Source organism: Oryza sativa, chromosome 3 (assembly GCF_034140825.1).
Source record: "Oryza sativa Japonica Group chromosome 3, ASM3414082v1".
NCBI classification, from domain to species: Eukaryota; Viridiplantae; Streptophyta; class Magnoliopsida; order Poales; family Poaceae; genus Oryza; species Oryza sativa.
The window spans coordinates 4,018,544-4,041,668 of NC_089037.1; the positions used below are offsets into that span (position 1 = coordinate 4,018,544).

At 46.5% G+C, this 23,125-nt stretch overlaps 2 protein-coding genes and 1 pseudogene across 2 annotated transcripts; 2 read left to right on the forward strand and 1 right to left on the reverse strand.

Annotated features, from left to right (window-relative positions):
* Positions 1-6,912: 6,912 nt before the first annotated feature.
* Positions 6,913-8,477, forward strand: LOC4331797 (uncharacterized). Its single transcript, XM_015776337.3, has one exon. The coding sequence runs from the start codon at positions 7,147-7,149 to the stop codon at positions 8,137-8,139; it is 993 nt and encodes a 330-aa protein (XP_015631823.1). The 5' UTR covers positions 6,913-7,146; the 3' UTR covers positions 8,140-8,477.
* Positions 8,478-15,690: 7,213 nt separating this feature from the next.
* LOC107280271 (probable BOI-related E3 ubiquitin-protein ligase 3) lies at positions 15,691-16,754 on the reverse strand (annotated as a pseudogene).
* A 33-nt stretch (positions 16,755-16,787) lies between these two features.
* LOC4331798 (omega-amidase, chloroplastic) lies at positions 16,788-20,966 on the forward strand. The gene is made up of 10 exons (XM_015772349.3): positions 16,788-17,032; positions 17,151-17,267; positions 18,031-18,255; positions 18,780-18,873; positions 19,255-19,329; positions 19,713-19,791; positions 20,053-20,068; positions 20,172-20,252; positions 20,490-20,572; positions 20,680-20,966. The coding sequence occupies exons 1-10, from the start codon at positions 16,829-16,831 to the stop codon at positions 20,759-20,761; spliced, it is 1,056 nt and encodes a 351-aa protein (XP_015627835.1). The 5' UTR covers positions 16,788-16,828; the 3' UTR covers positions 20,762-20,966.
* The last annotated feature ends 2,159 nt before the right edge of the window (positions 20,967-23,125 follow it).

A 23,125-nucleotide genomic window follows, 5' to 3' on the forward strand; every position in this document is an offset into this window, starting at 1 on the left:
AAATTATTGGTACGACAAAATATCATGTCGCCACCTTCAAACTGGACGGTGGACACCACTGCTGCCAAAGATTAATCTTATCCAAGTTCTCAACTGACAATCCCACCAATATACTACACTAAAATTTGTCCTGATGTCAAGTGAATAAATTAGCTGAAAAATGCTATGAAGAAAGCTAAATGCATAATGTAAGATGATGCAAATAGGATGAGAATATCTGGGGGAGGCAAGGGCCAAGGAGGAATCAGATTAAGCAGGAATCAAAGTCAAAGAAATGCAACTCCTTGCTTAGATTGAAAGCAGATCAAATAATCTTTAATACATTACACATGTGCTGGCCAACCGACATTAAAAAAACTCCAGTTGACAATAGGATGTATGTGATACCATAATGATACACTTGCATGACAAAAGCCACAAATGCTGAGATGCTTAAAATGCTGGGGAAACGTGGGAACAGTCATCTTCTTATTGCAAGAAGAGCCTAGAACATTAGCCTGATTGTGGAACCAAAACATTATATAGCTTTCTGTTTAATGTATCTATACCAATCAAGACTAGTAGTATAGTCATCAGTTATGTGGTGCCTGCCAATTTTCAGGAGATGAAGAACAAAGGTGATAGATAGTAATACTACTAGTAGCATGGTAATCATGGGCTATGCCGGCATTCTTTTTCATGAGATGAAGAACAAGGTGGTTGATAGAAGACCAAATGCTCAAAACCAGCACCAATAACGGTGCTAGGTGACAGAACCTGGGGACTATATGGAAGTTCTTTTCATTCTTTTGCTTCTCGTCCTTGTTGGCGCAACGGTGTTCACTCCTTAGTGTTCAGAGAAAAAAAGTTCTGAGATGAAGTTATATATCTAAGAGTACTCTTAGTTGGGAACATAGGGCCACTTTGTCCAACCTGCTCGATATTTTTGTAGTACATGTTTGGCATAAAGTATTCGCCCAGTATTGCAAGTTTGTAAAGCTTTGTAGAGTACCTGAGATTAGTTCCAATGAGTTGAATTCCCTCACGTTATGTAGATCCCTGCGTCTTCGTCTTCAGAACAGATTCAATTGCATTTGCTTTGTCTCTGCTTTGTAGTTTTCAGAAACACACATCCCTTCAACACGGTCTTATCAGACTCGATTTTCAATTGTTTTTTTTCTGAATATTCATGAACTATCTTCTGGATAGGTTTAGTCATTTCAACTCCTCCCACACCTATGATTGGCAATGAAACTGAAACTTCCCTTGCAAATCATCCCTCCCTTTTACCACCTTGACTATATGGCAAGTATTTTATGGATGTTCCAAAACTTATTCATCAAACGGTGATCTATTGAGACTTCAGCGGTTAATTTCCTCAGTCAACAAATAGGGCTATTTAAGTATATACACTCAGATCAACATAGACTTTTACCTAGTTACCTAGAGATAGAGCGTAGCTTCAAGTTGTTCTATTTAATTCTAATGTCAACCTCGTGTGCAAAATAGATTTACTGAATCAAGTGAAACAAAGAGCAAATAGAGCCAGGAAGGCAGCAAGAGGAGACATGGAAGCAACACCGGAACAGTATAGTATTCCTGTGCCTTTAGTCCAAGTCCCACTCATGTTGATTGTGCAGAATGTCATCTAATTAAGATGGTACTGACATTCCTGGTATGATCACTTGATCAGTGATGTTCTTAATGGACGATTGAACAATTGGAAAGACATGTTTGAAAGAAGAGACATATCACGGCAGGTAACCGTCGAATGTAGAGGGGTGAAATACGTCATATATCTAGTGAAATTCAGACAGGTCATTCTCACAAAGAAAAGGTAAAAGTTCAGAAAAGTCAGTGAGCGCGTGCACAATTTTATTCGATAATTGACTTCAGTGAGATTTTGTTCTTTTTAACGATTGTTCTAGGTCTATGACAAAATCAAGGGTCTGTTCACTTTGATGTCATTTTCAACCTTACCAAATTTTAGTAAAGTTACCAAAAAAGTGTTGCTGCCAAATTTTGGTAACTATATAAGAAATTCTGTTAAAATTTTGGCAAGATGCCAAAATTTGGTAAGGTTTTTTTTGCACCAAAGTGAACAGGCCCCAAATATGTACTCCAACCTATAACTTCGGCCTAAGTTCCATTGACATTGGAGGAATGTTGGAGAAGCAAGCACCATTTTGTCATGGGAGAACTAAAGCTATGATGTCAAGAGGCTAGGCAAATACCAATCGGGAATCAGGAATGGATACTGAACTTCAAAGCACGAACGCAGCAAGCAAGATCTAAGGATTGACTGCGGAGCATGACGCGTCATGGAAACATGTTTTTTTTTTTAACTGGAAAACAACATGTTGGGCTAAATTAAGTCGACTTCTTCATATAGAAGGACATCACTAAGATAGTAAGATCCAGATTCAATTCTCCAGTCTATATATAAGTTATAAGTTGTGTACATGCAAATATATTAATAAGGCAACATATCCTATGCACACAGGCCCTCACGTGTACACGTGCACACCAACTAAAAAATATCACCAAAAAATCTAGAAAAAATCATACACATACTTTCAATTGTATTACACCTAGGGTTAAAATCTTAACGTCAAATTCATTATATTTTAGCCGTACCAAAAAAACAAAAAATCTGATAGTTTTAAGGTTGCAATTTTGTCAGAATTTTATCTTTTTTGTTATTCTCTATATAGAATAAATTTGAATATGCGACTTTGCACGTAGATGTAATACTATTGAAAGTATATGTATGAATTTTCCTAGAATTTTTTGTGATAATTTTTAGTTGGTGTACATGGTGTGTACACGCGAGGGCCTGTGTGCATAGGATACGCTCCCCGAGAATCTGCATATTCCTTGCAAAAAAACGAACAAGGACAAGTCCAGATGAACGCAAATGAAATAAAATAGTTTCATAACACTACATATAACTTTTCCTGGTAACTCCTCTTCAAGTTGAAGCACTCGTAACAAAGGGACTTCACTGATAATTACCGTATGGACAGTTTGATAATCAGAGCAGGGTTACCTCCGGTCGCGATGGGCGCTCAACTGCTGCACGCGGCGGCGCGGCCGCAGCTCACCCCTCCTCGCCTGCGCCGCCCTGAGAACTGAGGTAGCCATGGCATTTGGGCCTGGTCAGTGCTGGATCCTGATCAAAATTCCAGCACGGGCCGCGCAACGCGAAGTCAACGAAACAGCCGTTCTGGCGTTCTTTCCTGGGCCTTGACCTCTCCTTCTGTTTCGGCCCAACTCTAGTATACAGGTCACCGCAAAGGCCCATCAGCCCAGTTCACGAAGCAAAATAAGCCCAGTTCAACGCCGAATCGGTGGTCGCGACTCGTACGAGAAGCAAACGTCGTTCGTATCCTCGTCGTCGACGTCGTCTACTTGTCCTACGTGTTCGGTGTTCCTCTCCATGTACTACTACTCGCTCCTTTGTGTCTGTCCGTACATGCTACGCGTCACGTCTACGATTTCGCGGCTCCACGGTTTGAGGAAGGTCAAAAACCCAATCACATTTACTCGTACTCGTGTAGTCGCGTGCATGGGGCCGAGGTAGGAAACGAGCAGCCTTTCGATTGGAACAGGGTGGTGTCAGTTAAGTCCGGCCCTTTGGTCAGGGAAAGAGCTGGATTAGCTAGCAGCTTCTCGCAACTAGCATCTCTTCATGACTTCATCCACATTTTTTTGTGCTCGTGCTTTTTTCATGAAATCGAACAGTAGAACGTATTGTGCGATCATTAATTAGTAACCACTACTGTCCATTCGATCTCCCGGTTAGATCTTCCCGTCCGTGGACGACGACGGCCGGTGTTCGTGTGCTAGCTGACGCAAACGGGGTCTCTCTCTCTCTCTAACCCTTGACTACGTACACAGACTGAATTTTCGAGCTGAATTTTCGAGCTGTGGTACCGTTTTCTTCAGATTCTGGCTGTTGCCTATTTGCCCCTGTTTCACTGCTGACCACTCACTTCTTCCAAAGCTCCAACTGGTGGCACCACACCTATAGGTAGCCAATTTTAGGAATCTTCGGCAACGGTTCAACGGCTTTACTACCTCCCATTGTCTTCGTTTTGGTCCATAGCATTGGACCGCTCGCCAAATCAAATAATCTATGTGCTTTGGCGATTTGTTTTTCTGCATACATTTTTCCAGCATTGTACCACCTCATGCTGCAATATTAAAAAAAGCAACACATGCAGATAAGCAATCTCCACTATGTATCAGTACAAACAGAGTACCGGGCAATGGCTGATTTGTGCCTTGGCTTGACCATCAGGTGCAAATTACTCAGACCGATTGAGACTTGAGGCCGACTTGGGCATCAACGTCACTCAATTCACGATCCAATGAATTATTCCGAGTCTGTCCTCAAAAATATACTTGGGCTCATACAATAGTACTCCTAGATTTGAGTTGATCCAGTGACGTAATCAACAATGATAGAATAGTAAACTCATCACCTACTATATCCAGCAAGCTATAGCCCACAATTTGATAGAGCCGTGATAAACTGCCGTAGTAATCTTCAGGAGGATCACCAATTCGCCATGTGAGGCCTAGTTTACGGTCAGGAGACTCAGGATAGAACAGAGAGGGGCGAGCATGTGTCTCCATCTGGGCAACAGAAGTACTAGCCGACTATGGCTCCGTTTCACTCTAAAATTTTTCACCCCATCATATCGAATATTTAGACACCTATATAAAGTATTAAATATAGGCTAAAAAAAGTAATTATACATATTGCTACTAATTTACGAGATGAATCCTTTAAAACTAATTGCTTCATAATTTGACAAGTGTTAATGACGGATTAATTAGGTTTAATAAATTTGTCTTCTGGTTTACTGATGGATTATGTAATTAGTTTTTTAATTAGTGTCTGAATACCTTATACGACACCTTATATAATACCTAATATGACACGCCAAAATTTTACACCCCAAAATATAAACACCACCTATACATTGGAAACTGTACACGAACGCGAGCGTAGAGCGAGCCTAGCCTCGCGGCGCACCGGCCGCCTCAAGTTTCGTCTCGGCCTCCGGCCGGCCGTGCAGCGCGCGTGCAGGCGTCCCCTCGAGAATCCAACGGCCACGTTTGTCGCATCCCGCCCACTAGATTCGGCCCACCATAGCCCACCGATCCTCCCAACTCTACGGGCGCCCAACAACCCGCATCGTCGCCGGCCACACGTACGCCGCCGCGCACCCACGCGACTAAACAAAGCCGGCAGCAAAGGGGCAGGCCCACCTGTCGGTGAACGTGATTCGGGGTGCGTGTAGTATCATGATGCATCAGGCATGGGGGGACCTGTGTGCAAAAACCACGCGGGATTGGTAGTTGCATGCTTTTGGATGATCCTCGTTCCTTTCGAATTGACATGGAGTGCAACCACCACGTCCACTGTCCACACGTCTTACTTTTACTTACCTAGAAATTTCACTTCAAAATAAAAGTTATATGTATGCATTGTACTCCCTCCGTTTTAAAATATTTGACACCGTTGAATTTTTAGTACGTGTTTGACCATTTATCTTATTAAAAAAATTAAGTAATTATTTATTCTTTTCATATCATTTGATTCATTGTTAAATATACTTTCATGTACATATATAGTTTTACAAATTTCATAATTTTTTTTAATAAGACGAACGGTCAAACATGTGCTAAAAAGTCAACGGTGTCAAACATTTTGAAACGGAGGGAGTATAATATTAGCAAGTGTTCTTGGTAAGTACAATGGGAGATTGAAGCATTGACCATTGTTGATCTGGGCGTTTGTTTTTTTTTTTTTGAGTTATGGGTCAGTGTTTTCGTAGAAAAATATTTACAAAGTGCCATATATGTAATGAAGTGATTATCTTAATAAAATAAAAATGTTTATTAGCTAGTTAGCTAGACTTAGAGAAAAAGCATAATGTGCACAATATAAATTAATTGTGCATTATAGCTATTGGTGCCTGTGGATAAATATAGCAATCACACTTTATGCGTGACACTCTTGATACTTTGGTTTGCCACTCTTAATATTATGATAACATGTATCCTTTCACGAGTGACACAACAATATGTATGGACCGATCATTCTAACATAACTTGTAAGATTTTCACGCTCGAATTGTTTGGTTGGGTTAGCTCAAATGCCTTACTAAATAAATTTTGTCCATATCATGTTATCACGGGACACGTCCTTTACATAAATAGATAAGGAAGACCCACAGATATATCAGAAACAACTCACGAAAGCTTATCATGTTGTTCTGTACCTGACAATCTTCTTAATTATTTCTTTCACACAAAGAATAATATACGTGCTTACAAAACATTTCACTCTTTCACCACAAGTATCATCATCATCATGGATGCTTATAAAGATCAATTATACTTATATCTCATCAATCCAATATTGTAACATCCGAGAGTGTACACGTAAGAACCATCAAAGTTTCAAGTAAAAAACTGACGAATGGATTGACTCTCTGACTCTCTGTGTAAACCCAGGTAGAAATCATGATCTGGCCACGTCATGCACAGCACACAGAAAACCCATGGGCCCACACGTCGGCGACTCAGCTCGCCATTTATTGCGATTATTATCGTGGGCGCGCGCGAGGTGTCTCTGTGTGCGCAACACTCCGACTCGCGCCCATTATAAAAAGTGCGCCTCTGAAACGGTGGCCTGCTTTCCCGCGATCCAGCCAATGGGCGAGCACCCACCGTCTCACCGGCGATCCCCGGTCACCGTGCCCAACAGTAACCGATAAGACGAGCTCCCCGACAAGCACCGCCACCGTCACGTGGCAGTGGCCGTCCGGACATCTCGCTCCAGGGCGCGGGATAAGGCACAGCTCGGCCACGCCACCAGCATTTCGTATAAATATTCGCTTACCCCCTCGGGATCCCGAGAAATCGCTCGCTCTTCGCAGCTTCTCACTTTCCCCGTTTCAGGAATCCCTAGCGTTGATCTTCCTTTTTCCTTTTTGTTTTCTTGCGATCGCCGGAGTTGGTGCCGTCGGTGACCGGGGTTTTTTGGTTGTTCGCCGGAGATGGTTCATCTGGTCGTGGCTTGAGTTGTTTGGATCTGGATTTGGTAGGTGAGTAGTAGTACTAAGGTGTTTGGAAGGCGAGGGTGGAAGGATGAGCTTTGGTGTTGTGGATATGGATGAGGAGGGCGGGGCGGCGGCGGCGGCCGATGAGATCCGGCGGCTGCCGGCGGAGGTGAACTGGGAGATGCTGGACAAGTCGCGGTTCTTCGTCCTCGGCGCGGCGCTCTTCTCGGGCGTCTCCGCGGCGCTGTACCCGGCCGTCGTGGTCAAGACGCACCTGCAGGTGGCGCCGCCGCCACAGGCGGCCACCGCGACCGCCGCCGCCATCCTCCGGCGGGACGGTCTCCGGGGGTTCTACCGCGGGTTCGGCGCGTCGCTGGCCGGCACGGTGCCGGCGCGCGCTCTGTACATGGCGGCGCTCGAGGCAACCAAGAGCTCGGTCGGATCCGCCGCCGTCCGGCTCGGCGTCTCGGAGCCCGCGGCAACGGCCGCCGCCTCCGCCGCGGGGGGCGTCTCCGCCGCCATCGCCGCGCAGGTCGTGTGGACACCCGTCGACGTCATCAGCCAGCGGCTCATGGTCCAGACCTCCTCCACCTGCCGCTACCGCGGCGGCGTGGACGCCTTCAAGAAGATCCTCCTCGCCGACGGCGTCCGTGGCCTGTACCGCGGCTTCGGCCTCTCCATCGTGACCTACGCTCCATCCAACGCCGTGTGGTGGGCGTCCTACGCCATGGCACAGCGCTTCATCTGGCGCGTCGTCGGCGCCGAGCGCTCGGAGAGCTACCCGTCGCTGATGGCCGTGCAGGGCGCGAGCGCCGCCCTGGCCGGGGGCGCGTCGGCGCTCGTGACCATGCCGCTGGACACCGTCAAGACGCGCATCCAGGTAATGGAAACCGACGGCGCGGCGGCGGCGCGGCCGACGCTCAAGAGCACGGTGCGCGGCCTGCTCAAGGAAGGCGGGTGGGCGGCGTGCTACCGAGGGCTCGGGCCGAGGTGGGGATCCATGTCGCTCTCGGCGGCCACCATGGTCACCACCTACGAGTTCTTGAAGCGGCTCTCGGCCAAGGAAGGGTCTCTCGATTAGAGGTGTCCTTGATCTAGTGATCATCAAGTGACCCAACCAAATTAGCCTCGAATCGATCGAACCTCGAAGGGTGGTTAATTAGGATTCGTGTATATAGGCCTAAGATCTTTGATTTAATTTCTTTTTTTTCTTTCTCATTTGGTTTCTCGATCTGCCGCTATAGAGGAAGGGCAAGGAGAAGCGCTAGAAGGGGTTTTAGGATGCAAAATTTTGCTGGTTTTGCTGTCATGTTAGTGATGATGATGATGATGAAAAATCTCGGTGGTTTTTGCTGTGCCGATGAGCCGGCAGCGATGATGAAGAAAAATTTGGTTAACTGAAGAATTTCCAGTCAAAAACTTCTTGCTTGTGATGTTCTGGGTTATCATTGTCTTGCTAGATCTTCATCCTGTGCGCCTAACTTGCCAGTGTTAAAAGTCTCTGCTTAGCTGCATCACTGCCATGGCTTTTCTTCTTGGAACGGGAGGCTGTGGGTGCTCATCTGTGGTCGCATCTTGTTACTAGTTTCTTCGATTTGTTCTCTACTGGAATTGGGAGCTGGAGCTCGAGACAACGAGTGGACAGCACTACCAATTGATCAAGAACATGTTCCTGATTCCCACAGCTTGGAGACGAGGAAGAAGGAACCGTCTCATCCAGTTACAGTTAACCTCTGCTCCGAGATGGTCTCTGAACAAGCATTGAGATTGGAGCTTGGCAACAGTTGCACGCTTGGAAAAATTGGTCATGACGGCGATGGAAATATAGAATTTAACACCTGTAAAAATCATATGGGTGGTGCTGATGTCCGCTAAGATACATGTTAGTATAACTTATAAGCAGGTAAACTAAAAAAATTGTGCTCCCGTAACCCTTGTCCTGAAACACCAAATTCTTTGACTCGTCAAGCTGAAGAATTATCACGAAACTACTCCAACACCAGAACATAAACGGAAGGAAACGACCCAAGGGAGCAAGCAGGTGCACATCAATGTGTCGTTGGCGCATTATTAATTTCTTTAAGCTCTAATAATTCGCATGTCAGATCAGAGCATGAAGACGATAGGCGAGTCGCTTTATATCGCCGTGGGCCGTGGCCCTGGCCCCGTGCTGCTGTCCGCGTCGTGACGTGCAACCATCCGTTCCGGATCGGGTTTGGTGGTGGTGGTGGTGAGAGGGACCCGGCGAGCAGCGAGTGGCACCCGCTCCGCTCCACGACGACGCTGTGGCTCGGTTGTTTTGGCGTCGCCTCTGACCAGATCCGGCTCCGACACCTGCCGCTGCCTGCCTCGCCATGCGCTCGGTCACTTGTACCGTTCTGAAGTGGGTGAATAGGTGGCAGGGTGATTGATTGATTCGCATTGACTCTGCCCCCCTCGCCGTAGGATCGGATACTCTGTCCTTCCGATTCTATCTGCTGCTTACAATCAGATGAATGCACGTAGTACTCCGTAGTAGTGGAGTAAGTGTACAGTATTACTGCTCCTGGAGGAGTATAAAGTTGGTTTGGCATTTGTTTCATCGTGTCTCAACTCCCAAGTGTCCAGAGACAGCGGAATGTGAGAAATATCTCACGCTCTTTGGCCATTCACGGCACATATGCGTGTCGTCTAACTTAGATCAAAACGCAGCGAATAGTTTTCGTCCATTAAAGAGAAACGAATACATATATCTTTTCAAATAGCTAATTTTTGGATAGTTCAGATACAAATACGAATGCATATATTTTCTCCCAGATACGAATACGATATCGAGGTTCCTGATGGATAATAATACGGATATCCATTAAACAGTTCTATTCGGATATTCGCTGAACCCATGAGATATATCTCATTTCTTTATAACTCTACGATCTTCAATATACCCTTAAAGGTTGTAATCGTAGCACATCTCTTAACACTAATCCATACTATTAGTATTATGTAAACTTTAAACATTTTTATAAGTTATACTATATTTTATATAAAATGAGTTAATTATATATGATGACGATTGTTTCTTTCTAGTAGAAGTTGAGATGGTTTTCGTGTTCCGAGAAAAAAAATATTTTCGTATTCGTGTCCGATCATATTCGATCATTATTTGTATTCGAGATAATTCGTATTTGTTTCTGTATCCAAGCTATTTGTATTAGTTTTCACATCCGGTAAAAAATATGATAACAAATATAATATGAGCATTATGTGTCCATATCTACTTTGTTTTCATCCCTAAACTTAAGTTACCACATTGGAGACGTTCCTTCACATAATCTTTGGCCATCCCTTGCGAAGGAACTTGTCTCACGGCAAGGACATTTGTGCCCTGAGTGACGTGGTGCTCGTAGTCCCTTTGCCCTCCCCACAACCCGACCACTTTCGGCACGGAGCCCTGAGTGGCGGTGAAAAGGATTGCAAAGGGAGAACGAGCGTTGTGGAAGGAAAAGAAGGGCCTATCGATGACGATGCCCTTAACCATGGATACACTCTAGGGCACTCCTATTACTTGTTGCGCCATCGAGTTGATCCACCATTGTCAAGCTCAATTCCCGCTGTCGGACGGAGGGGCAGATGGAGGTGAGGAGATGACGAGGAGAGGCCGACTCCAGCAAAAAGGGTGATGGGAGAAGCTTCACCGGTGGAAAACATGGTTTCAAGAGGGGAGTGCATACATTGCTGTGGAGATGGAGAGAGAAGAGGTAGGCAAGTGGAACTGTTGCGGTTAAGATGGAGAAGCGTATTGGCTGGGGTGTACAGAGAGGGGGGCAAGGGGAGGGAGAGGCTGACAGGTGGGTATGTGAGGTAGATCGTGGTACATGTGTTGGTTTTTCTTAAAAAAATGATATAAGGGCTGCCACGACAATAAATAAAGACTGAAATGCAAACGGCAGTATAGAATGGCTTGCATTGCCCCCATCCTTTTTCTCTATACATCATTAGTCATTAAAAAATGAATTTTAAAACTTAAATTGGATGTTGATTTCAAAGTTTATTTTTCATATTAGCATTTAAGTTGCTAACAACACATATAAAAAATTTACTCATAATTTATTTTTTTTTCTAATACGCCGACCAAATGGGAGCCGTAGAGATAATATCTCTAGAGTGCCTCATCTCACACGGCACACAACCTTTTGGTACGGAGGAGTAGTCTCATTGCGCGTGCCCTAATTAACTCCCTTGTTGAATTCTCTTACCTTTTTTTTAGAACAGAATTATCTTTCCATGGTTAATTAGTATACAGTTCATACAGTTGATTATTTTTCTGACGGTAAGAGCTCCCAATCCTTTTTAGATAATGAAATGAAACATCCCGGCCTTTACTCCGAAGAGATACAACCAATTATTAAAAAAGTAACACACTTATAAAATCTTAATCCAAGATAAAACAATCAAACCAACCAAAATTAAAAGAAAGACCTAACATGACAAGGAAAACATTATTCCAGCCTATTAGAGAATCTCCATCCATGGTTGGCAAAAAGTTGCATAAATGTTAACTCAAGAGTACGACATGCAACATTCAGTAAAACTCCATCTTCCTCACACTTTTGTAGTTGAGCCCACAGCCGAAGCCAATATGTTGCCCTGAAAATTACCTGCATATAGGAAATAGATGGTGATTTATCAAAAAACCCTATCATTTCTACACAACCACAGAGCCCAATATAAAGCAGAGGCACAAACATGGTATGGTGTTGGCGTGTTGCATTAGGAAAGAAACATGCAAAATGAGTAACAGGAGCCATGGCATCTGGCTTCCACAATCCACACAGTTGTCCATGCAGCGGCGTCGAGGAAGTATCTGATGGTTTTGACAAGAGTGGTCTAAAAAGGTGAAAAGCGAAGCAAAGAGGATGTAGAAAGGGGGCGAAAATGTGACCGAGAGCGAGTCAGCCATCACCATTGGTGGCCAGCTTGGACAAGATGTTGAGCCTTTGGGGAGCCATTACTTCGGTGCCATCATCTTGGAGCCAAGGGCAAGACCATAACGAGAAGCAAACCGAAAATAACATGTACGCATTGGCACCTATCGCTGTCCCGCCCCGCCATTACATTACATGCTCCGTGCTGATCGTGTCAACAGTCTAAACGATATCATATCGCCTTTAAATTCCACGATGCACTTTTGAACTTTTTGATCTGGACTTAATGCCTTAGCCATCACTAACTGACTAATAACTCCGTATATTTGGTTTGATGGATCTTACCGTCCAATCCAACAACCCGAGCTAAACCTCTCGTTTGGTTTGGGTCGCAAGACCAAGGTCGCCACCGACCTGTCCTTCGTGGCCATCCTCACAAGGTCACAAGTCATACGCGCGGACCCGTGATCAAGTCGTTTTTGTACGAAGGACGTATAGTACTCCTCAACCAAACACGTAATAACCGCATGGTTTAAGTGCCGGAGATTTGCTGACTGTTTTCTACTGCCTTATCCACACGGAAGTTGACTTGAGGTGGTTTTGGCTGCCTTGCAGGGCATAATTTGCGTGAAACTTTTTCTCTGCTTCCGAATCGTCGACGTGTGAAATGAGCTGAAATTTCCCGTGTGACCCTGACTTGAGTTAATTCGCTAAATACATTTTCAGAAACTTGATGCATCAACATGATGTCGAAAGGCAGGCCGCGTGCCAGCTCTCCGTAACATATGAACAGCGTAACACATGAACAGCAGCACTGACTGGAACAATTCAAGATTTTAGGGTTATAATTAGGAATAAGGCTGTGTTCTTTTGGTTGCTTTCTCGTCGTCCTCTTTTTTTTCATTCGCATGCTTGACAAACTGTTAAACGATACGTCTTTTATAAAAACGCCAACAAAGATGAGGGAAACCAGAAAGAAGAGACTTAAGTGGAGGTTCACTTGGAGAGGGGCTGCCGCCGGTGGCGGCAGCGTGGTGGTCGTCCACGAGCCCAATGTGGCTGGTAGAACTAGAAGAGAAAGGGGAACGAACTGACGCCGCAACAAAGGAGAGGTGAGAAAGAAAGAGAAAAGACAGGAAAAGGAGTGGACACTGTCATGTGGGCTCTCCAGATGCTGACTCAGTCCATTGAACTAGTCAACGAGCCATGTCAACGAAAACCGCTTTCAAAACCACTGAGAGAGTCAAATTGCACCAGTTTTAATAGTTAGGGAAAGGGGGGGGGCAAGATATGTGGTATTGTGGTTGAGGGATACGAATTAGATTAAACGTATATTCCGAGGGAGTGAAAGTGGACTTTCCTTATAAGAAAAATAATACCAGTATACATTGGCCCAAATTTCTTTTCGTACTGATCAGCCCACAAATACCAAGCAGACCATAAATTTGTACCAAATTTGTTTGGAAAAAGTACACCGAAGGTCCCTCAACTTGTCATCGAGTTACAAAATCGTCCCCTAACCGCAAAACCAAATATATGACACCCCTCAACTTATAAAACCGCTCACTTTAGATCCTTAGGTAGTTTTGACCCCGGTTTTGTCCGACGTAGCGGCTGAGACAGCGTGGGACCCATGTGGGCCCCACATGTCAGCGTGGACACATTAGCTCCTCTTTCTTTTCCCCTCTTCTCTCCCTTCCGCATCACTCTCTCTCCATCCTCCGACTCAGCCGGCGGCCGGCGAAGGGCGACGCGGCGGCGGTGCTGGCGGCGACGGGCGACGCGGCGTCGGTGGGGGGAGGAGCTGCGGGCGGGCGGCAGGGAGGGGCGGCGCGCCCGACGCTGACACACCCGTGGTGGTGGTCGTCGGGAAGGGGCCCCCTTCGTCGTCGTCACACGCCGCCGGCTTCGTCGGTGGCAGCGGCGTCGCCATGGACATGGAGGAGGTCCGCGCGTGCATGGACCTCGGCCTCGAGCTCCCCTCCGACTACACTGTCGAGATACAATGCTACGGCCTCTTCGCCACCAGCAACCCCACCCACACCAACTCCGGCAGCAGTAGCAACGACGAGGAGGGCGCGAGGCGGGAGGGGAGGGCATCGGCGATTGGCGACGGGTGACGCGGCGGCGGTGACGGCGGCGGCAGGGCGAGAAGGCGACATCAGCGGCGGGGTGGCGGCGGCGAGGGGTGTGTGGTTGGACAGGGCGTGGGAGATGAAGAGGAGCTGGCACGAGCGGAACGGCGGTACGCCCGTTGACACGCCCGTGGTGGTGGTCGTCGGGATCCCTCTCCGCTCGGCCGCGCGGGACGCTCCTCCCCCCACCTCCCGCGCGTTGATCCTCACCGCCCGCGCGCTGCCCCTCCCCGCCGCCCGCCCATGCGCTGCTCCTCTGCCTTGTGGGCCTCGTGGGCGGCGGCCGGCTGGGTAGCCACTCGCTCGGCTCAGTCGCGCGCGCCGTTCCTCCCCCTTCCGCCTGCGCTCCATCCCTTCCCGCCACCCGCCCGTAGCTCCTCCCTCCACCGCTGCCGCGTCGCCCGTCGCCGCCACATCGCCCGTCGCCGGCCGCCGGCTGAGTCAGAAGAGGGAGAGAGAGTGATGAGGAAGGGAGAGAAGAGGGGAATAGAGAAAGGGGGCTGATGTGTTCATGCTGACATGTGGGGTCCACATGTGTCTCAGTCGTCACGAAGGATAAAACCGGGGTCAAAACCACTGAAGGAACTATTGTGACCGGTTTTGATTAATTAAGGGACATCGGATATCTGATTTTGTGGTTGGAGGACGATTTTGTATCTTGATGACAAGTGAGGGACCTTCGGTGTACTTTTTCCAATTTGTTTTAGTACTAGCCCAGTATTGCGGCGGATTTGTGGCTGACCGGGCCGACAAGGATGGAACATCCAAGCGGCAAGCACTGGGCCTCGCAGGCTCGCACTAGGCAAGTATTGCAGCCCATTCACGCTGGCAACTAGTGTTAGGAAAAAGTACACCGAAGGTCCCTCAACTTGTCACCGGGATAAAAAACGTCCTCAAACCGCAAAACCAGATATGCAGGGTCCCTTAACTATACAAAACCAGTCACCCGAGATCCTTGAGTGGTTTTAACCCCAGTTTTAGCCTACGTGGCGCGTGGGACCCACGTGGGCTCCACATGTCAGCGTGCCTCGTCCATTCCCCTTTCCCCTCTTCTTCTCTCCCTTCCTCCCCTCTCTCTCTCGCACTCTTCTCAGGCCGGCCGACGGGTAGGGAGCAGACGACCGGGCAGCGAGGGGGGTTGAGCGGCGAACGGCGGAGGCAGCGTGTGAGCGCGCGGCAGCTGGCTAAGCGGAGGCGCGGAGCTGCGGTGGCTGGCGGATGGAGAGCGGCGCCGGGACATCGTCGACAGGAGGGATCGGCGGGGAGAAGGGGTGCCGGGACGGGCGGTGGCCGATGGGGAGGACAACCGACGAGCACTGGCCGACGGGGAGACGGGGCGGCGTGCGTGCCGACCCGGGCTGCCAAATATTTGAAGCAATGGTACCTGCGGCAGATGAGATCGGCAATCAACCATTAATTCATCGCACCGAACACTGTTGTTTCCACCGACAAAACTCGCATGGCCCGGAGATCACTGATGACAGAACCGTGGCTTCCCTAGCATGAATTTCCATGTAACTTGGGACAGGATGATTGTTGTTAGCTTGCTTGACACCGGAGTTGGCTAATGGATGCCCGGTTTCGGTCTGGCAATAGTTGTTGCGCTATCGAAATCTCCTACTCCATGCAGTGGCTGGTGTGGCACATGTGAGTGACTTCAGGAGAGGAGGACATGGACGGAGGCGATCTTGGTGGCGGCGCAGATGGGGCAAGCGTCAACGGCGGCCTCGCAGGCGCCGCACAGGCACAGGCGGCGGCACGGGAGCAGCGGCACAGACGCCTCCGTGACACGGCAGGCCTTGCACGACGTCGCCCCGGACACCGCGTCAGCGGCAGTGGCGGCGGCGGCGCCGCCTGGGGTCTCGAAGCAGCACGATTGCGCGTCCTCGGCGTCGCCCTCCCTCGCGATGGCGGCGACGGCACAGGGAGACTGGAGGAGCTAGTCAAGCGTGGCGCGGAGGCCGACGGCGACGGCCTCGTGGCTCTTGGCAACGCCCATCCACGCCTACCCCTCCGCGCTCATCTGGCGGAGCTTCTCCTCTAGCTCCGCGTTGCGGCAGCGTGCGCGATCCAGCTTGGCCTCCGCCGCACGCACCCTCCCCATCGTGGCGCGCGCCACGGCCGCCACCAGCGCCCGGACGTGCCGTCGCTGCGCTTCCTCCAGCCCCGCGCGCATCCGCTCAGCTTGCTCGGCATCCACCAAACACCGATGCCGATCAAACACCACTCACCAAACACAAACAATGGATGCCAGCGGCATGAGCGGGTGCGTGGCCTCGTCGTAGGTGAAGAAGAGCGAGGCGTTGGCTGTCCGGATGGGAGGCCTGTTCCCGCGTCGCCGCCACCACCACGTCGTCTGTCGCTAGCCTAGAGAGAGGAAAAGTGAGAGAGAGAGGACAAAGGGAAAGAGAGAGATGGTGATGACGTGGCACGCTGACATGTGGGGTCCCACGTGCCACATAGGCCAAAACCGGGGTCAAAACCACCGAAGGACCTCGGGTGAACGGTTTTATATAGTTAAGGGACCCCGCATATCTGGTTTTGCGGTTAAAAGACGTTTTTTATCCCGATGACAAGTTGAGGGACCTTCGGTGTACTTTTTCCACTAGTGTTACGCTGACGTTGGGCCCCACTGGAAAGCCCAAGACCCCTCCCATCTCCAACCACCTCTCCGGTCGCCGTCAATCCTCGCCACACCCCACGCCGCCTTCCTCTCCTCGGCTACTCCCAAATGAGAGCCACAGCCGCAGCCGCCTTCTCACTCCTCACCTGCTCCTGTCTCCGGAGCACCAGCCCGACCAGGCTCCCCTCCTCCTCGCTCCGCCTCCCGCTCCGCCGCGGCCCGCTCGCCGCGATGGCCACGGCCGCCTCCTTCCGCCCGGAGGCCGCGCGGTCGCCTCCCGCCGTCCAGCCCCCGGCGCCGCCGCTCTCCAAGGTCGTACTCCGCTTTCCCTGGTTTTCGAGTGGAGTCCGGGTGATTCTGAGTTGGGTTCGTTCGTTTTGATGATCTGAGTTTTGTGGGGTTCGATCTTCTGTGGACTGTGGGCGCGCAGTTCAAGGTGGCGCTGTGCCAGCTGTCGGTCACGGCGGACAAGGCTCGCAACATCGCGCGGGCGCGCGAGGCCATCGAGGCTGCCGCGGCGGGCGGCGCCAAGCTCGTGCTTCTCCCGGTGAGCGCTCGGTTGATCATAACGACCTCTCGTTTTGTCTGCTCGTCCGATTTAAATGGGAGGCGGAGAGGTGAGGATTGAGTGTGATGGAGTCATAGCTCGGCAAGGGTTCGCGGATAGGATCATAGGACCACACGATCTTAGCGTGGTTACGTACATTGAACTGTGAATAGCACTAGCACTGTTATGCACAGTGACAGAAGACACCTCTCACTTCACATCTTAGAACCATGAATGTGCCTCTTGGATTGTGTTTCCGCATGATTTGGTGACCAGATGGAATAGTTTGTACTGTTGCTTGATCGGGTTATCTCCTAGCTGTGACAATTTGGTCTTGCTCTTATGGGTGGACTCTGTATATTTCCAAGAAAAGTGCACCATAAGCTGAATGCAGAGAATTCAGCTCCTCGAAGCTGAATCAGGAGCAGATTAAAATTAGAACCAAAAACAATGTCAGAACGAGTGCAACACTAACATGCAGTAAACTGTAGCGTGCATACATATATATATGGGACATTTAACTTCTTGCCACTATAGTACAGCACTTTTGGTTTCTCTTTTTTCTGAAGATCTTTTGACTTGGACATAATATACTTTTACACTACCTATACTACATGACTTAACATGTATCCACTTGTTCAAATCTATGATCTGAGTTGATAATGACTTGGCAAGGTCATGTTGAGGAATGCTATTTGTACAATTGTACTTATGCTTCTTGATTACTTTTCGTCTGTAGCAGTTCTTGTGTTTATTCTTTTAGGAGATATGGAATGGTCCATATTCAAATGACAGCTTTCCAGAATATGCCGAAGACATCGAAGCCGGTGGTGATGCAGCTCCTTCATTTTCAATGATGTCAGAGGTTGCTCGCAGCTTGCAAATTACTCTTGTTGGTGGATCCATATCAGAACGTTCTGGTAACAAGTTGTACAATACATGCTGTGTCTTTGGTTCAGATGGCGAGCTTAAGGGCAAGCACAGAAAGGTACAGATAGAAATCCATGTTCATATATTGTATTAATATATTTATATAGAGCACTCGACATAGTTTATCCAGGACATATAATTCTATCTTACTATTGTTGTGTCATGATTCTTGCGAGCTACATCATCATTTCCATATAGTTAGGTGCATTTAGAAGATGTCATTTACTTATTTGAATGTTAAAATCAAAACCATTATCATTTCATATAGTAAGACCAGATTTAAATATGAATTCAGATAGAGAAGATAGTGTTATCCGAATGGCAAAAAACAAAACCAATTTGGATCCAATAATGAGACCAACTTGCATCCCTAATCATCAGTAGCTCAATCATGCAAACTTCAGGTGTTACCACCGTGATCTTCTGACCACTATAACATGGTCAGTTTAAAATATTTGCAGATTGATCACTTCATCTCACTGTCACATTCTGATTTACTTCATTTTGCTTTATTTGCGGTGTCCCGTTTTTTCTCATTCTCCATAATGTGCATGCTATAATACTGAAATCACATTAGTGCAGATCCATCTTTTTGACATTGACATTCCTGGAAAGATTACATTCAAGGAATCGAAGACTCTTACTGCTGGGCAGGATCTTACTGTTGTAGACACAGGTTTGTCTTATTAGTCTGGAGTACTGAAGAATGCTAGGATTAAGATGGTTCCTGAACCATAGGGTGCCTCTGTGCATCTCCAAATTTTGGTTTGGACAGTCTTAGTCAATTTGAAGCTGTACCTTTAAATGTATTCTTCTAGTGTAGCTTGGTTTTAAGAATCTCTTTTGGATGTGTTGTTTAAGATTTTGCTTCTGATTGTTCACCCCTTTGCTGTAGTGAAGCATATTTTGTTACACATACTTCTCACAGCCATCTAGTGCTATTATCTAAGCTTTATTTGCATGTTTCTTCTAATTAGCCAGTTATCTCTGTTTTGTGTTTTCTCAGTACAACACTACCATTTCGTTTATGCTCTTATTCATTGTTGATTGTTTTCAGATGTAGGCCGGATTGGTATAGGTATTTGTTATGACATTCGTTTCCAGGAATTGGCAATGTTGTATGCTGCGAGAGGTAAAAAATCGTCATTCCTTTTCTGTACAGTTTCCATATGAATCATTTATCTGTTGTAGTATTATTCTGTTTAGCGGTGTCATCATCTTCTATTTTTTTAAATAACTGGTTTCATACCTGCGAGATGTATAACATTTCACTGTATTAGATCATGGCAACTAGTCAAGTACTGAACTATCGTGTACATGTAATGAATACAAATCCAGGTTTCTAAAACTGCTAGTACAATATAATTGATTCTGTTATGCTTTCTTACATTTTCTTGTTCCTAGTTACTATTGGCATGTGTGAATGCATAAAAGAAAGAGCTTGCTGTTGTTTGTTGTTCATGTGAAAAAGGATGGAAGTGTAAAAATATACTGAAGCTCTTCTGTTCATTGCAGGTGCTCATTTGTTATGCTATCCCGGTGCATTTAACATGACTACAGGGCCATTGCACTGGGAGTTGCTGCAAAGGGCAAGGTATTGCCTTTTATAAATCATTTGCACCTAAAAATATTACGATTATTCAACGAATAAATATAAGCTTAAGGGACAAAATAAGAAACAATGAATTGGACTGGTAATGAATTTCTAATGCAGTCGACAACTTAAGCTCTTCACCATATTTTCTCTATAACAATAATGGCGATAAGCATGAGTAGTAATCTTTCCTTCTTGTTTCACTGTACTTCATTCCTATTTTTTGCATCTGTACTGATGATAGTATCTTCTCCTTGCCAGGGCTGCAGACAATCAGGTATTCCGCACACTAGTCTGTTGGATTTTATGTTTTACAGAAACTCATTATTCATGTTGCCAATTTAGTGGTTTCAAATAGTAACCGGACATTTTGTTATCAGCTGTTTGTGGCAACCTGTGCACCAGCTCGAGACACCAGTGCAGGTTATATTGCTTGGGGACATTCCACTCTTGTTGGACCTGTAAGTTGATTTGAGACTTTAGGATGCAATACCTTCTGGAACTTGTAGCTCTGTCTGGGACCTCCATCATGCTCCAGACTTAAAATTCAGCTCTAACACAAGGAATATTATCTTACTGCTGTAGAAATCCTTGTAACGCAACCTTTTGCCGGTTGATTTTATATGCTTAATCTGAAAAAGGTGCACATTGGCAAATATATGGTCATCTCATATGGAACTTTTGAATTTTATTGCTAGTTTGGGGAAGTGATTGCTACCGCTGAGCATGAGGAGACCACTATAATGGCAGAAATTGATTATTCATTGATTGATCAGAGGAGGTAAACAGAGCGAATATTTGTTTTAACCGGGTTACAGTGAATATTTTGCCTGTCCATATCACTGCATTTTCTTCTTGCTCTAACATCCTGACCAAAATTACCTGCAGGCAATTTCTTCCTCTGCAATATCAACGCCGGGGCGATCTCTATCAGTTGGTAGATGTCCAGAGATCCGGCTCTGATGAGTAGCCAGCCTGGATGCATTGCGCCACTAGGCGTGATCCGTGAAAATATTATTCGTCCGCGAGATGCATGTGCCCACCCTTATCCGCAGCAGTTCACCCAGGAACATTGACTTCGTGTGTGAAGAGGTGACCTGTAACACGTACCTTGCCAAATTGATTTACTATAAACATTATCATGGTAATAATAAAAGGTCGAAATTAAATGCTCTTTTCTCTGCTGTCAAAATTATCTAATGTTCTGCTGCCATGGTTCATGTGGACAGACATGGCAGCTATACTCGCTAGAGTATGGCCTGTCTAGGTTCCAACTTTTTTCTTTAAACTTCTAACTTTTCCGTCATATCGAACTTTTCTATACACACAAACTTTTAACTTTTTCGTCATATTGTTTTAATTTTTTAAAACTTTCAATTTTAGCGTGGAACTAAATACAGTCTATGTAGAATATTTCTTCTTATCTGTTTTCAGCTTACACCCGACATAGAGGGCGAGAAACAATTAAGGCTGTGTTTGAGAGTGAGCGGATTGAGAAGATTAGAAAGATACGCAAAACGAGGTGAGCCATTAGCGCATGATTAATTGAATATTAATTATTTTAAATTTTAAAAATGAACTAATATGAATTTTTAAAGCAACTTTCATATAGAATTTTTTTGCAAAAAATACACCGCTTAATAGTTTGGTAAGCGTGTGCGCGGAAAACGAGGGACAATCTCCCCAATCTCCTTTGAAAGAACACAGTCTAAGCAGCCAAAAAAAAAAACCGTAGTGTGGCATTATAACAGCTCCATAAATGAGTATCCTGTGTAGTGCAACCTGCGAACTGTGAGAACCATAAATGGCGGGGCAGGGGCCCTGGCCTGGCCACGACGCTGCAGCCTCCACTGGTGCTGCACAGCAGCAGGAGCAGGGTTTCTGGAGGCAGCACTGGTCGTGCAGGTGCTAGCTACACGCAGAGCTCACGAGCCAAGAGCCAGCCTTTCTTCTGCCCTGAGCTGTGAGCTCATTTACACCTATAGTGAGCGCGGGTTCGGGGGTTCGAATCAGTTCTCTTCAATGCGGCCGTGGAGAACGCTTTTAAGCCCGGACGATCAATAACGTTTTTCAATAACCGACCATTCTTTTAGATGTCTGCAATGGTCAATGGCCTACTCCCTCCGTCTAAAAAAACGAATCTAGAACATGATGAGATATATTATAGTACAATGAATCTAGGGTTGTGTTTAGTTCACGCCAAAATTAGAAGTTTGGTTGAAATTGAAACGATGTGACGGAAAAGTTGAAAGTTTATGCGTATAGAAAAGTTTTGATGTGATGATAAAGTTGAAAGTTTGAAGAAAAACTTTGAAGCTGAACACGGCCTAGACAGAGATATGTCCATATTCGTAGTATTAGATGTGTCACGTTCAGTACTATTTTGATTTTTTATGGCACGACCATCTTAAGTACTTATGAATCAGAATAAGTATTGTACTTAAGTAGCACTTCACACAAGGTTGTTAAAATTGTAATTATGAATTGGAATAAGAAGTTATAAGTAGAATCGCAATCATAGAATCATATAACGTAAAATCGTGTATATTTTATACCTATATAGAATCGTAGAATCGGACACGTAAAGTTGACAGTCAAAATTTTGACAACCTTGACTACATAACATGGCAATGGCGAGGGCCCAAATGGATAGACAACTCCATGAATGATTCTATCCGATATGGTGAGTGACCTCACCGTGTCTTATTGTCTTACCTCTCCATGTTAGAGTTGTTGCTCAAGCTTGGGCATTCAAGTGGCCACATAGCAATACCACTCTGGGCACGACACCATAGTTTTACGCGGTGTGCTGGGCGAGGCCATCGTCCTGTGTGCTCTCCTTCTTCCTCATCTAAGCGGTAGCCGTGATATCCGAAAAAAAGGTGATAGTAGTGGTCGAATAGGGAAGAAGGACCTGCGATGCTGGGCTGAGTAGGAGCTCGAGCAAATACAACGAGCTTGTCCCTAAGACGACCCTAACTCGCATTGCCACAAACCTCGTCAACCCGAGCTATCGTTGCTTGATCTACTTCGGGCTTCAGAGGCGATAACAAAAGTTGACAAACTGAGCACATATCCTCCTCAGCATTATCCTGCTCGACCACCTCACTGCTCCGTTCGTGCACACCGCTATGACTCGGGACTTCTACCTCCTCCTTTACTGCAACGGGAGCACCCTCAGTGCCTGTTCACTTTGATGTTATTTTCAACCTTACCATTTATTAGCAAAGTTGGCAAAAAAATATTTATATTTAGTTTGTTGCTAAATTTGGTCAATACATAAGAAATTCTGCCAAAATTGATATCTTGTCAAAATTTTGGCATTGCTAAAACT